Source organism: Chinchilla lanigera, unplaced genomic scaffold (assembly GCF_000276665.1).
Source record: "Chinchilla lanigera isolate Chin_1 unplaced genomic scaffold, ChiLan1.0 scaffold00076, whole genome shotgun sequence".
NCBI lineage: Eukaryota > Metazoa > Chordata > Mammalia > Rodentia > Chinchillidae > Chinchilla > Chinchilla lanigera.
The window spans coordinates 7,706,766-7,720,807 of record NW_004955477.1 but is presented as its reverse complement, the minus strand read 5'-3'; the positions used below and the strand labels follow the sequence as shown (position 1 = coordinate 7,720,807).

At 44.0% G+C, this 14,042-nt stretch overlaps 1 protein-coding gene across 1 annotated transcript in view; it reads right to left on the bottom strand.

Moving 5' to 3' along the window:
* Glrx3 (glutaredoxin 3) overlaps positions 1-5,551 on the bottom strand; it is a 33,657-nt gene extending 28,106 nt beyond the window's left edge. Inside the window, exon 1 of the mRNA XM_005402031.2 lies at positions 5,409-5,551. Coding sequence (XP_005402088.1) covers positions 5,409-5,497 — 89 coding nt within the window. The 5' untranslated portion in view covers positions 5,498-5,551. The remainder of the gene's footprint in view (positions 1-5,408) is intronic.
* Between the last annotated feature and the right edge of the window lie 8,491 nt (positions 5,552-14,042).

Sequence of the window (14,042 nt, the reverse complement as noted above, 5' to 3'; positions counted from 1 at the left end):
AAAAAAAAAAAAAAAAAAAAAAAAAAGAAATACAGGACCTTACATGTTACAGAGACTTGGGGTCAGTACCTTAGAACAGTGCTGGCAAACCTGTTAAGAGACCAAGTGCCCAAACTGCAACCCAAAACCCACTTATTTATCGTAATGTGCCAACACTGCAATTAAACCTGAATACTGAGGTTTTAGTTGAGAAAAAACAAATCATATATTAACATCTTTTCTCTTAAAAGAAAAAATAACAGGTGCCACAGGTTCACCACCAATGCCTTAGGGGCTCATCAACATTAAGTAGATCAGAGGAGGAAGAGCAGAGGGCCTAACAAGAAGGTTAAGCTTAAAGCATTTTACAGAGCCAGGCTTGGTACTACATGCCTATAATCCCAACAGTCTGGGAACCTCAGTCAAGCCCAGCCTGGGCAACTTAGGGACTTAGCAAGACAGCATCTCAAAATAAAAAATAAAAAAGGGCTGTGGACTATGTGTACCTCAATCCCCACTTCCACACACAAAAAAAGCAAAAGGTCTCACAGAAATCAAGAGATTAGTGTCCAGAAGGAAGGAGTGGTTAGCAGTGAAAAAGGGCAACACTAAGACAAATGATGTCAAAGTAATGTCAAGGCTAGTGGAAACATGTGTCAGACTGCTAGAAATCTACTTGAGAGCCAGGAATACAGCTCAGGGATACAGCTCAGCAACACAGCACCTGCCTGGCAAGTGCAAGGTCCTGAGTTCAATTCCCAGTACCAAAATAATTTTTAAAAAAAACAGAAATCGACTTGAAACTTGTGCTAGAAATCTATTTGAAAAAAATGACAGGATGGGCTTTAAAAAAAAAAAAAATGCAAGGAACTCTTCAGGAACTCTTCATATGCTTATTTTGTACAGGAACAGTATAAATGGTAAAGAAGAGGCTGAAGACCTGAGTTGGTAAGGATACAAGGCTTGTGAGGTGGCAGGAATCTAGACCAAATAAGGGCAGTGTCCTTCAGGTGAGGAGCAAGGAAGTAAGACTGTGTAAGGCTACTTAGTATGAGTAGGCATAATGAATGAGTATGGGAGAGGAGGGCCTTAAGGCAGAAGACACCTGGAATCATTTTCTCTCAGGTACAAAGGTCCACAGCCTAATTCATAATAAAATCCCCAGAAGCGGGAAAAAGTTTCACACACTCATACAATAGTAAAGCATAACTCAGTCATAAAAAAAGAACTGTCAACAGATACAATATAGACAAATCTTAAAAAATACTGAGCCTAAGATGCTATACTTAAAAGATCTAGATAGACTACAAGTAAATCCTCTTCTCCAACCCAGAACTCATTGTTCAGTATGAGTTTTGAAACACAAAAGAATATTATGATACCTAAGGCAATTTAAAGTGATGGAGACTTTAACAACCATAATGGTTAGTTTCAAACCAAACAGCTGATAAATAAAAAGCTCCCTCTGAGGAAAATCTGTTACATTTAGTCTAATTTTCATGTTGACATGATACATTAAGATGACCTTTTTAGAAAAGGTTTTTATCTTGAGAACAGTCTAGAGTTAGAATATCCCACAAAGCTGTACTATTCTTGAGTGTGATCATCAAGGAACAAACATGATGCAGGTCATTCAAGTTTATAAGGGGGTATCAGAAATTGGGAAATGGGCAAGATCCACCTACTCTAAAAATAACCCTAAAGTAAACTGCTTTAAGAAAGTAAATCCCAAATATCCTTAGTAGGGAATTTTGAAATTGTTATCAGAATGTCCATAATTCTTGTAGACATAAAGGAAGCTAAATGTGGCAAGGCTATCTTGATATATCATGACCCAAGCTTTAGAAGATGGAATCACAAAATGGGAATTCCTTAAATAAAAATGCATAAGGGAAGACAGGAAATATATGATTCTATCCACATAAAGTTCAAGATCAAGGAAAAGTAATCTATAGTAACAGAAAGCATATCAGTGGCTGAAGAAAGAGGCTAAACAACCTCGTGGGCTTTTATTTTAAATGATGGTTACTTGTATGTACACATTTCATCTGACAATCAAAATTTGTGCGCTTTATTTTAGATATAATCACCTCAATTTGTCAAAGTTGGAATACTTTTCACCAAGCTGACAAGAGATTTTTAAAATCATAATATTCAATGATAAAAAAGGATGAGATAAGTACTTTCGTATACTATAGATAAAAACTGAAAGCTTTCAGAAATTTCACACACATATATAGGTATCTATCATATAAAGTAATGAAAAAGAATTTAGACAGAAAAAACTGGAAAAACCTAGTGTTCACTACTATAGTTTTGTTAATGGCCATGACAATATAAAGCTATTAAAATCAAATTTGCAAAGATTTTTAATGCCATGGAAAAATGTTCACAGTATGGTTACATTGTCTAAAATTAAAATAACAGTGCATGCTTATAATCCCAGCTACTTGGAAAGTCAAGGTAGAAGGATCCCAAGTTCAAGCCTAGTCTGGGCAACTTAACAAGACCTCATCCCAAAAAAATAAGGTTTCAGACTACTCCTGGGTTCAATACCCAGTACCACTGGGGATAAATAAATAGATAAATAGATAATAAAATAAAAATAGATAAATAAAATAAAACAGGTTACCAGGATTTGAAACAATATGAGAGCCCAAAGAGACAAAACACAAAAGAAGAAAGTATGCACACAGAGCCAGAAATCATGTTTCAGCTCCTATTACCACTAGCATGACTCTGAAGAGTAATTTAAGTTCCCTGAACTCCACATCTGTGAACAGTAGTATCTAACCCCTGGGATGCTGGAAAAACCAAACAAAAATATAAAAGTTCCTTAATAGCTTCAAAGCATAATTGTAATGTTATTTTAAATTATCACACTATTCACATTTTAGATGTTTACATTTTTTCAATTAACCATCTGATGCTCAATATAAGAACATATATCTGAAACAAAACATGTATGATGCCATCCTCTTTTGGATTCTATGCAACAGCATTCTCTCCATCTTCCTGGATATCCCAATATGACTAGGACATTGTCTGAGGAAAATCATAGAGAAAGACTAGGTTGCAATCTTCAATCAGGTGATTTTAGACCACATAATGAGCCTTGGTTCCTCATTGGTAAAATAATTAGTTCTCAGTAAATACTTTTTCTATTATTACAGTGTTCTACCCTAGTTATTCAGCTGCAGGTAACACTACCTTTTATTTCTTTTTTGTCTTTTTGAGACAGGGTCTCACTTTGCAGTTCAGTTGGCCTTGAGCTCACTTTATAGCCCAAGCTGGTCTCGAACTTGCACTGATCCTCCTGCCTCAGCCTCCCGAGTGCTGGGATTACAGGCGTGTGCCACCACAGGCAGCAACACTACCATTTATTAAACACTATCATATACTAGACTCTTTTCAAGCACCTTACAAATGGGCAAAACCTCTTAATTACTCTGCAAAATGGAGATGAATATCTCCATTGCATAGACCAGCTGAGGTTTCTGTAACTTATACACACATCTGATTAAATGACTTAAGCAAAAAAAAAAAAAAAAAAATCCAATTCGTCAAATTTTAAAATTGAGAAGCAATGATTTGGAAAGTAGATTTAAAACAATTATATCAACACAAGTTCTACTTAAGAGTCTTAAATGCTTCCATTTTCACAGAAAGCAGAGTCTGTTCTCCAGGTCCCACACATCATTTCCCACGTGTTCATTTAGTCTAGGCACTGTGGAAAGGTATGTCTCTGGTTATCTCAAGTACAGGCCAGTGGCAAGAAAGGTGTTTAAACTTTTACTCATTTAGGAGTGTTTAAAATGCAAAGCACAAAAAAACAAATATGTGAGGCTGGGCACAGTGGCACAGGCCTGTAATCCCAGCACTCCAGAAGCTGAGGCAGGAGGATCAGTGTGAGTTCAAAGCCAGCCTGGGCTACAAAGTGAGTTCAAGGCCAGCCTGAACTGCAGAGTGAAACCCTGTCTCAAAAAGACCAAAAAAAAAAAAAAAGTGAAACACAAAAAAATATTCCCAGATGACAAGTTCAAACCGTTTATTAAAAGCAGCTCCACATAAATCCTAATCATTTCATGAAGCGACTTCTGTTGTCCATAATTTTATTACCTAAAGATATGCGGATTCGTGTTGTTTGAATCAGAATCGAGCTCCATCAGTGAGTAAACGTCATCCCTCCCTTTAAAGAAACTTCCTAGATAAACCTTAAATGCCAAAAGAGATGGGTTTTCTGGGGCTGGAGATTGAAGGTGGTTTCATGCTTGCTAACTAGAAGTTCTACCACTGACTACACTCCCAGCCCCAGAGGGCTGTTTTAATTAACACTTTAACTTATCACCTCCATGCTGCACAGCAAGGCAGAAGTCAATCAGTAAACTCTCACACCACCCCAGCCACCCGCTTGCTCCTTACTAAAAGTACCAGGGGCCAATAGGTATTGTCTCCAGCAAGTCAGGTATTGCAACACTTTACCCACATCATGTCAATGAGCCCTCACAAGCACCCGGAGGTTGGCAGTAATCCATACTGAGCCTTTGTTATGAAACTTACCCAAGGTTTACATGGTTTTAAGTGGTGCTTTTAGGACTGGACCCTTGGCAATCCCACACTAAACTCTCGCCTTAACCTCTAACAGCACAGCTAAGAAAGCTCACACTGAGGACCTCCACGACTTGAGGTTCCGTTATCACAGCGCGTCCAAGCGTACACCGGCACGCATTTGACCTGCATTTATTCCTAAGCACTTAATGTACCGAAGAGCTTCTACCGCCCTGCCCAAAAAACGTTCTCCGTGTATTCACAGGGATCGCCTTTTGTAGTCTTCCCCAGGGCGAGGAGCACGTGCATCACACCAGCGCACACGCTCACCTCACCAGCTGCGCAAACTGGAAGCCCTCGTCTGCACTGCCACGACAGTTGAAGTCTGAAGACGCAGGATCTATCCGCGGACGAGTCAAGAACCAAAAACGCGTTTCCGAGAGGGAAACCCTCTCCTGGTACCCGGGGCTCCCCACCCAGCGAGGCCTAACAGGAAGGCGCTGCGGCCCGGCCCGCAGCAGCGCGGCCGACCCGGAGGGAGAGCCCGGGCGCACCCCAGGGTCTCTCGGGCGCACCCCGCGCAGCTGAGTCACCCCCGCGTGTTCGGGACGCCCGCGCCAGTCCAACGGGGACGGTCTGCGGCTGCCTCCGAGCCAGCTCACCGCCCGAGGCCGGCCGCATCCCGACGCCGGGTCCGGCTCCGGAGCCGCGGGGTGGTACGGGGAGGCTCCCCCGAGGCCCAGGCCAGCCTCCGGCCAAGGAGCCGACCTGGCCCAGCCACCGGCCGCGCCCCGCCAGCCGGGTGGCCAGGGCCGGCCCTCTCCTCCATGTCGTTCGCCAGACTCCTGCCGGCCGCCGGCCGCCGGCGGCCGCCCGCTTACTTGGCTTTGAGGCGGAGATGTTCCTCAAATTGCTGGGCCGAGCCGACCTCAGCCACCGTTGCCACCGCATCAGCCGCCCCCGCCGCCATGCTGCAGCTGCCAGACGAGAACAGTAGAGCGCGGGTGGGTCGATGGGGCGGGTCTGGCGCGTAGGGCGGCTGCGCGGCGGAAGCCCCGCCCCGCCCCCGCCCGGCCTGCTGCCGAGCGGTAGAAACCCAGAAGCGCTAAGGCTGCAGAACTCACCGCGCTCAAAGCCGGTAAAGATCCCTGTTCCTGTTCCTGTCCCTGTCTCCGGCCGCTGGGATCCCGAGCCTTCGCTGCAGCGCCTGTACGTTCTGGGCCAGTCCCATAGCCCATAAAAGATGCGTGTTTGTATCTGATGTGTGAGTGAAGTCAGATTAGCAAACTAGAATGTATCAGAACTGAAAATGCAACCGGGCATGGTGGCACAGGATGACAAGTTTGGGGCCAGCCTGGGAAACTGCGAGACTTCGTGTCAACATTAAAAAAATAAAAAGGTCTAGGGATGTAGCTCCATGGTAGAGTAACCCTGGGTTCAGTCACCACTGCCGGGGTAGGGGTGGGGAGTAAAAGGGAAGAAGAAAGAAAGAAAAAGAAACTGCATAAAGATGGGGATGAACTGGAGAGTCTGGGAACAGAGGGTGGCTGTCTCTGAGCCTCAACACTGGCAAGGTATTTACAGTTTCTTCCTGGAGCGCCGGAATCCTACACCAGCTGTGTGCCCCATCTGGTGCGCGCGTGAACACACACACATCCATAAATGCCATCCCTTGGGACAACCCAGTGGGCACCCATCACCAACTGTGACCTGGGTGTAGCAGGACTTACCCCTTTCCAGGACCTATGCATCCCTTCCCTTCCAATCAGACCTCCGGGCCTCCTGGCCCGTCCTACCTCAGCCCTTCCCTGGCTGCCCTTGCACCTTCTGGCCTCGACCTAAAAGTGACTCTCCAGGTGGTGTCCTCTGCACCTTTTCATGCTTTCTGCTTACCCTCTGGCCTGGGTAATTTCTTCTGTGCCCCAGTTTCTTCAACCTCCTGGGAACCTCAACCAGAGGAACCAAACCTTTTCTTGCTCCCCAGAACCCAGTATGCATCTTTTTTGGGAAGGGGACTGGATCTTGCAGGGTGTCCTCAAACCACGTCAGGCCTTCTCACCGAAGCTCTCTCCTCTGTGATTCCTATCTTGCCGAACACAATCACTCGCTCCAGGACACTCGAGGCTCCACCTGGAAGACCCTCCTGCTCTGGCTGGGCTCCTAGGCACTGACAGAGCCTTACCCACTGGCTGGCTGGTTATCCCAGGAAACCCTGTACTTGCTTCTACAATGGATATATTCGAGTCCTAAAATAGTGTTTGTCCCCTCTAGAGGCTGTATTCTGGGGAGGCAGCGGTTGTGTCTCCATTTCAGTCTCTGCACTAGAACCAGCCACAGATCTATGTTCTGTGCCAGCTGCTCAAACAGGACTGGGCTCATCAGACTTCAAAGAGTTTATACAAAAAAAGAAAATGAAACATATCACTGATAATTTTATATTGATTTCCTGTTTAAATTATAATATTTTGGATATTTGGCTTTGGAAACTATATTATTAAAATCAAATTTACCTTTGGTTACTAGGATGTTTCAAACTGTATAATTTAATTACACCAGCAACTCTCTTTTGTGGCTCACTTTCTATTTCCTACTGTCAGCACTCTTCCAATGATTTTTTTTTTTTGTACCAGGAATCAAACTCAGGACCTTGTGCTTGCTAGGCAGGCACTTGTGCCACTGAGATATATCCCTGGCCCTCCAATGATTAAAAGTGACCATAGGACTGCTGTTGAATGTGTGCTTCACTTGAGAATAGATGTTACTAAAAATAAGTTATAGTATTCAAAATGCAAGAGGAGAAACAATGAAGAACTGTTTTGTTTTTTTGGCTGTGGTAGTAAGGAACATGCACCTAAACATGAGATGAGGTTGTATGGAAATAAACTGAGGATGGTTACTTGTAGGAGTCAGGAGGATCCTAAATACTAACTCAGCCTGGGCAACCTAGTGACTTAGTGAGACCCTGACTAAATAAAAATAGAAGGGCCGGGGATGTTGCTCAGTGCAAAGGTCCTAGGTTCAATCACTGGTACCACCAAAAAATTTTCCCCCACAAAATAAATACACTAGTACAAGTAAAACTGTATGAAAATGTGAAAAAGACAGGTGAGTTGTGTGCAAATATTAACACACTGGTTGTGATAGTATGTTGCAGTATTGGAAGATGTTGCCATGAAAGAAAGTGTACAGAGAATCACTATGTATCACTTCTTCTTAACAACTGCACACAAAGCTACAATTATTTTTTGAGTAAAACTGACTAACTCATATACATCTAGGTGTACATGTTTTGAGATATACATTATAAGATGATTACACTCTAACAAACCAATCATCTCACATACATGTAGCCATAATTTTCTGTAGTTCTTTTAAAATAAAAGGTTAGTTCATAGAAAACAAAAAATGAAAATAAAATCATGTAAAAAGGATGTCTATTCCAATTACCATTTTTAAAGCATAAAATTATATGTAAATAAAACATAATGGCATAGCTGAATGTATTATAGTAAAAAGATCTCCACAAAGATGCTCCCCAAAGTATTAGGAGAGTTTGCCCACAAAGAATGGAAACAGAAAAGTTAAAAGAGGCCTTTTACTTTTCGTGTTATCCACTCTTTGGATCATTTGTATGTTCTCAAGGAGCATGCACTGCCTTTGTAATTTACAAACAGTAAAATTATAATACATGGAGGAAATTCGTTTCAGTAAAGTTTTTCCCTGAAAAAGGAATCATCATCCCACTAACATGGCTGCTTTTTAAATCCTGGTATTTTTTCCTTTGGATATAATTAACTGAAAAGAGCATAACAGTTGTAAAGAAATATACTACAAAAACTCTAGGCTAGCAGCTCCAACTTGGCCTCCTGCCCTTTTTGCAGTTATCACTGTTTATATTAACTGGCCTAGGGGGCAGCAGATGACTTCTTGGCTTCAAAATGCTTGAAGCTCTAGGTGGCTTGAGGTGATTTGATACAGGCCCTACCTACTCCAGTGGCTAAAGCAAGAGAATCACAAGTTCAAGCTCAGGCAGCTTAGTGAGAGTGACCCTGTTTCAAAGTACAAAAAGAGCTAGGTTGCTGGACATAGTGGGGCACACCTGTAATCCCAGCACTCTGGGGAGGCTGAGGCAGGAGGATCCTTGCAAGTTCCAGGCCAGCCTGGGCTACAAAGTGAGCTCAAGGCCAGCCTGAACTGCATAGTGAGACCTTGTCTCAAAAAAACAAAGCAAAACAAAACAAAAAGAGCTGGGGATGTAGGTCAGTGGTAGAATACCCCGAATACCAAAAATAAATACATACATACATACATACATACATACATACATACCCTCACTCAGGAAAAAAAAACAAACAAACACCAACTTTAGCAACAAGGCTCCTAGGCTTGGCACTAAGCCAAGCCACATTTTGCATAGCTGGTATATCCAAATTACAGGTGTATACAGGTATGTGCTGATGGATAGTGCTTTCTGGCCTTCCAAAGCACAGGTTCAGTGTACATATTTCTCAACCAGGATCCCTCAAGCGATGGTGCGAAAGCACTGCTGCCTTCCCTGCAGTTTATAACTAAGGAAGCTGCCCACGCCCTCCTGAGGGAGGCCAGCACCAGGACTCCGCTTTCCCACCTCAAGCTCCGCCCTCCCACAGCTGCTCTGGAGAGTCCAGTGCTCTCCCTCTGAGTGTGTGAGGGAAACACTGACCATCTCAACACTCAGTGGTGGCCTGTTACTGAATCGCCTGGACTCGGCTTTCTGCTGTGCCCTATTAGTGCCCAAAAGCTGAAAAACATAGGAGAGCAAGAGAGTAAGGCAGACTGGGCTCCTGGCTTCATGTGGGCTCGTGGCCCTCATCCATGTTCTATTCTATCTCTGGGGTTCGAGAACCACTGGGAGCCCAAGGACACTTAGGCCTAGGCACCCTCTGACAGGAGACCCCCCACTGCCTGGCTCTTCTTGGTCAGGAATGGTTGTCCTGCCCAGAAGCAGGCTCCACTGGTCTGCACAAGGGACAATTTAGAGGCTACAAGAGTGCCCTGTGAGACTTCAGGGGCCTGGGGCATAGGGCTCAGGACCAGGGGCCCTCGCCCTGGGGGCTGAAGTCCTGGCCTGGGAGAGCCAAAGCTCCAGTGGGGGAGGCAAGAAGGAGGATTTTGCTGGATATGGTGGTGCAAACTTGTCATCCCAGCACTCTGGGAGGCTGAGGCAGAAAGAGTTCAAGTTTGAGTCCAGCCCAGAAAATTTTCTGACTTGATAATACTGTCTCAAAATAAAAAATAAAAAGGAGATGGGGATATAGCCCAATGTGAGGGCCTTCGGTTCAATCCCCAGTGTGTTGCGGGGTGCTGGGGTCTAGAATTTTCTGGTAGCAATGGAGCTTCACCTCGTGTCTGCAAATTGACTGTTTTAAAGAGGGTTGTGTATGTGTGCGATAATTATTTTGCTATGTAGCAACAGATATTTACGGCTCTGCAAATTGACTATGTTTTAAAGAGCGTTGTGTATGTGTGAGATAATTATTTTGCTGTGTAACAACAGATAATATTTACTGCTCCTAAACAGGCAAGGTCGTATTTTAACCATGGAGACTACATTCTGTGACTGAGTGTTTCTCACTGGGACAATGCCAGGTACTATTGTGGTGGGGAGGGCACCAACAATCTATCATGGACAGGAATACCTGATGAGCTTAAGTAAAGACTAGGAGTCCAACTTTCACCTGACAGGGTCCCTATAAACCCTGCCATGAGAAGGTGAGAAACACAAAGGGGTACTGGAGTGAATGAATGAGAAAATGGAGCATTAAAAAGTAGTGTTATTCAGGTAAAATGCCCATTTCCCTTTTTTTAAGAGAAACTCTTAAATTCCAATTACTCCACCCCAAAGGCCAGTTGAGAATAACCCCAACTAGAGGGAATTAATTTCCTTAGGAATTTCACTGGTTCAAGATTAATGGAGCCCCCCTGCAGAGAAACAGTAAAGCTGTAAGTACAGTAGATTTGCACCTGAAGGATACATATTTTAATTTCAGTTCTCAAGCTGCGATAACATCTTCTGAGCTCCTATAAAAGCACAAATGAGCCCCAGCACGACTGCTGAGAACTTGCTAACGCAGTGCTCCTCAGGAGGAGCCTGGAGCCCACCTGGGCCACCCTCCCACATGCTCTGCCCACTTGGGCTTCGGGTCCTGCAGTGACAAAGGGTGTAATGATCATGGCATGGGCACAGGGCCAGAAAAAAAAAAATGTGCCTCACTGTGAGTCCCTGACCTGCCTGGATAGGCTGATCTGGCCCAGATGGGATTCTTCTTATTTGGCCCTTGTCCCATCCCCCAGCCCTGTCACCCACCTGGCCCAGCCCTCCCTGTGGGACAACCATCCTGACCAAACTGGGGGAACCCAAAGGTGACCAGTCTCCCACCTACCTCTCCGGCATCCTGCAAGGTATCTCACCCTTCTGTCCCATCAGCTTCTCTGGCCCCAAGAATGGACCTTGGGAAATGTATCTTACAACTCACACTGAGAATTACTGGATATGGGATCCAACCAGGCAACTGGCCCCTACCTTCTTAGTCCAACAGCCACCCTGGCAATTGGGACCCTCCTCCTGTCACGCGGATAACCGAGGGCCAGCCTGGGAGGCAGGCATAGGCTGTGAAGTTTCCTCTCTCAACCCTTAGGAGTGGGACTTGATCTGCAGACAAGTCAGCCAATTTTCTGTATTCTCTTCCTTACCAGAAACTGCTTTTATTAGAAGAACTCAATGCATACACTCGCTATAAAGGTTGTTTATTCTGTCATAGCCAGATTTTTATTGGTTGTATTTTTGCTACACTTGCTTGAAAAATAATTATTTTCAAAGAAAAGAAGAATTATATATCCAGTAAACTAAATAAGACTCACTGTTTATTAGGGACCTCTGACAGCTCCTCAAACACAAAAAAAGATTTCCAAGCAGCAAATGGACAATTTATGTGCAAGTTTATTTGTAAAACAGATTTCAAGACATACTTCATCTTGGCTCTGCCAATAAAAATACATTCCATTTCTTTTCAGAAGTATGTGTATCTTATGGCTTCACAGTAATCTGTTTTCCCCTAAGAAGATAAGACTAGCTGGATAACCATGTACCCACTAACCTAATCTAGCTCTTGCTTTGGGTTGAACACAGTCAAGCTGCTATGAAGGCGGGGGGGTGGTCATATCCCATAAGGCACCCTCTAGTAGGACTGCATTTGTAAGAGATGTATTTCAGCTGGGCTTGGAGGTGTAGGCCTGTAATGTCAGCTACTTGGGAAACTGAGGCAGGAAGATTCAAAGTTTGAGACTAGCTTGGGCAACTTAGTGAGACTGTCTCAAAAGTAAAAATTAAAGTATAAAAGGAACTGGGGGAGTAGGTCAGTCAGTGGCAGAGCACTTGCCAAGCAGGTGCAAGGTTCTGGGTTCAATCCCCAGCACTGGAAAAGAAAAAATAAATAAAGAAAGAAATGTAGTTCATAAATCTTAATCCAATTGTTACAGTCTCTAAATATTCCTTAGTTAAAATAACTTTAAACATGTTTTTGATTATCTACACTTTATCAGGTCAAAACTGACTTAGGAGTTAAATGACCATTTTCTATTGCCCGTGTAAATTCTAATCTCCCACCAGGGCTGGGAGAGATTGTAGAGCCAGGTTCCAGGCTGCAGGTGGCATCAGCTGCCTCTCCAGACTGGAAGAGCTGCCTTTGTTGAGTGGTTTCTTTATTCAACTTACAGTAGAGAGACCACTACTGAGAATTAACACAAACTGGTGCCGTCTCAGTATCCACCTGCGGATACCGAGGCTCTGCGGATCCACCCCAAACACTTGCATTTTCCTTGACTTACAAACTTTCAACACTTTTTCCTGCCTTTCTTATTCCAATCAGCTGTCTACTTGAAATCCTGTAAATGTCACCAAGTCTAGACTATGCATATGAAAACATGGGAGACAGGGAAAGGGAGGGAAGGAAGAACTCTGAGGTGATCACTGCATGCACGTTTTCACACGGGTCATTACTTACCTGTGCAGTTCCCCGGGCAATCACCCCAGGTACACCTTCTATGGCACCCATTGGCACTGGGTATACAGAATCACCATGTGTTTATATGCAGTTGCACAGCGTCTCTTACATATTTATTTTTGATTTTGTGGTACAAGGGATTGAAACTTGAGCCTCAAGCATGCTAAGCAAGCACTTTCCCATTGCTCTTTTTATATTTTATTTTGAGATAGGGATTTTACCAAGTTGCCTTGGTCTGGCCTCAGACTTGCCATCCTCTTGCCTCAACTTCCTGAGTAGCTGAAATTATAGGCAAGGCCTGCACCTGCCTCCTTCTTCTTTTTCAGTCAAAATGTTTTACAAGTAAGTGTGTGTGTGTATGTGTGTGTGTTATGCTCCAAGTGCACTGGGAGTTAATGTTCTCATCTTATTTGTAATTCCTGTTTCACAGCTAAGAAATTAAGGGCACGGATGAATTCGTTTTATATTACAGACAAGACTACTTGTAAAATCAGAAGCCATTCCTTAGGGATCTATGAAGTTCTAGCAAGTGAAACTCAGGCTGGTGGTTCCAAGTGCTCACATTTCTACTAGGACCCTTCCAGACACAGAGTCCCACCCATGTTTCCTCCACTGAGCACAAGGAAACTCTGCCTTGTGCCTGGATGTCCTCTTACCAGCTGCTTTGGCATAGCAGTGCCACCTCTCTGAGTGGCCCTCTGGAGTGGCCAGCAGACACCAGGTACACTTGGCCCCTCCTCTTCTCCTACCTGGAGAAGGAACTCAAAGTAGAAGTCTAGAAAACACTAAGCACACACATACACATGTGAGCAGACACATATATCTTAAAGACACAGCTCCTCTGGAGCTAGAGGACAGAGTCAGTAACTGGCTCTCTAACATACGGCAGTTGCCATCCCAGCCTGGAAGGCTAATCCACTGAAGTTTTTTTAAATTAATGGTCCCAATCATCTTTTCCAAAATTCCTCAAATGTCTGTCACACTTACAAGAGCTTCCTATTCTCTGTCTTCTAAAATATGACAGTTTTTCCTCTCAGTGCCAAAAAAGGAACACTAATTCTTTATTATCAGTTGGATTTGTATTCTGGCATCTGCTCAAGAGTTGTCCAGCCTGGGTTATGTGAATGGTGGCCCACTAAAAATGGCCTCTGTAGAGTCCAAGGGGCAGGACAGGCAGAAATGTGTGTCCTGGTCACCCCTCCCCCCGACCCAACAGAGGAGCCACCATGACAGTATGCATAGCACAAGGAGATGGGGAAATAATACCGTAACCCTGGATGATGTGAAGGCATTTCGATTGCCTCTTCATAGATGGGACAGTGTCCAAACTGGATCCTCTACATCTAATTTAAATGGCTGTGGTGATTTTTCTGTAAAATGATGGCTGAGTTTCAGTTCCTTCTCCTAGAACAAAACCAACAAAAAAGAAAGGAAAAAAGCAAGCTACCTAATTTTAAGGGATATATGGGCCCA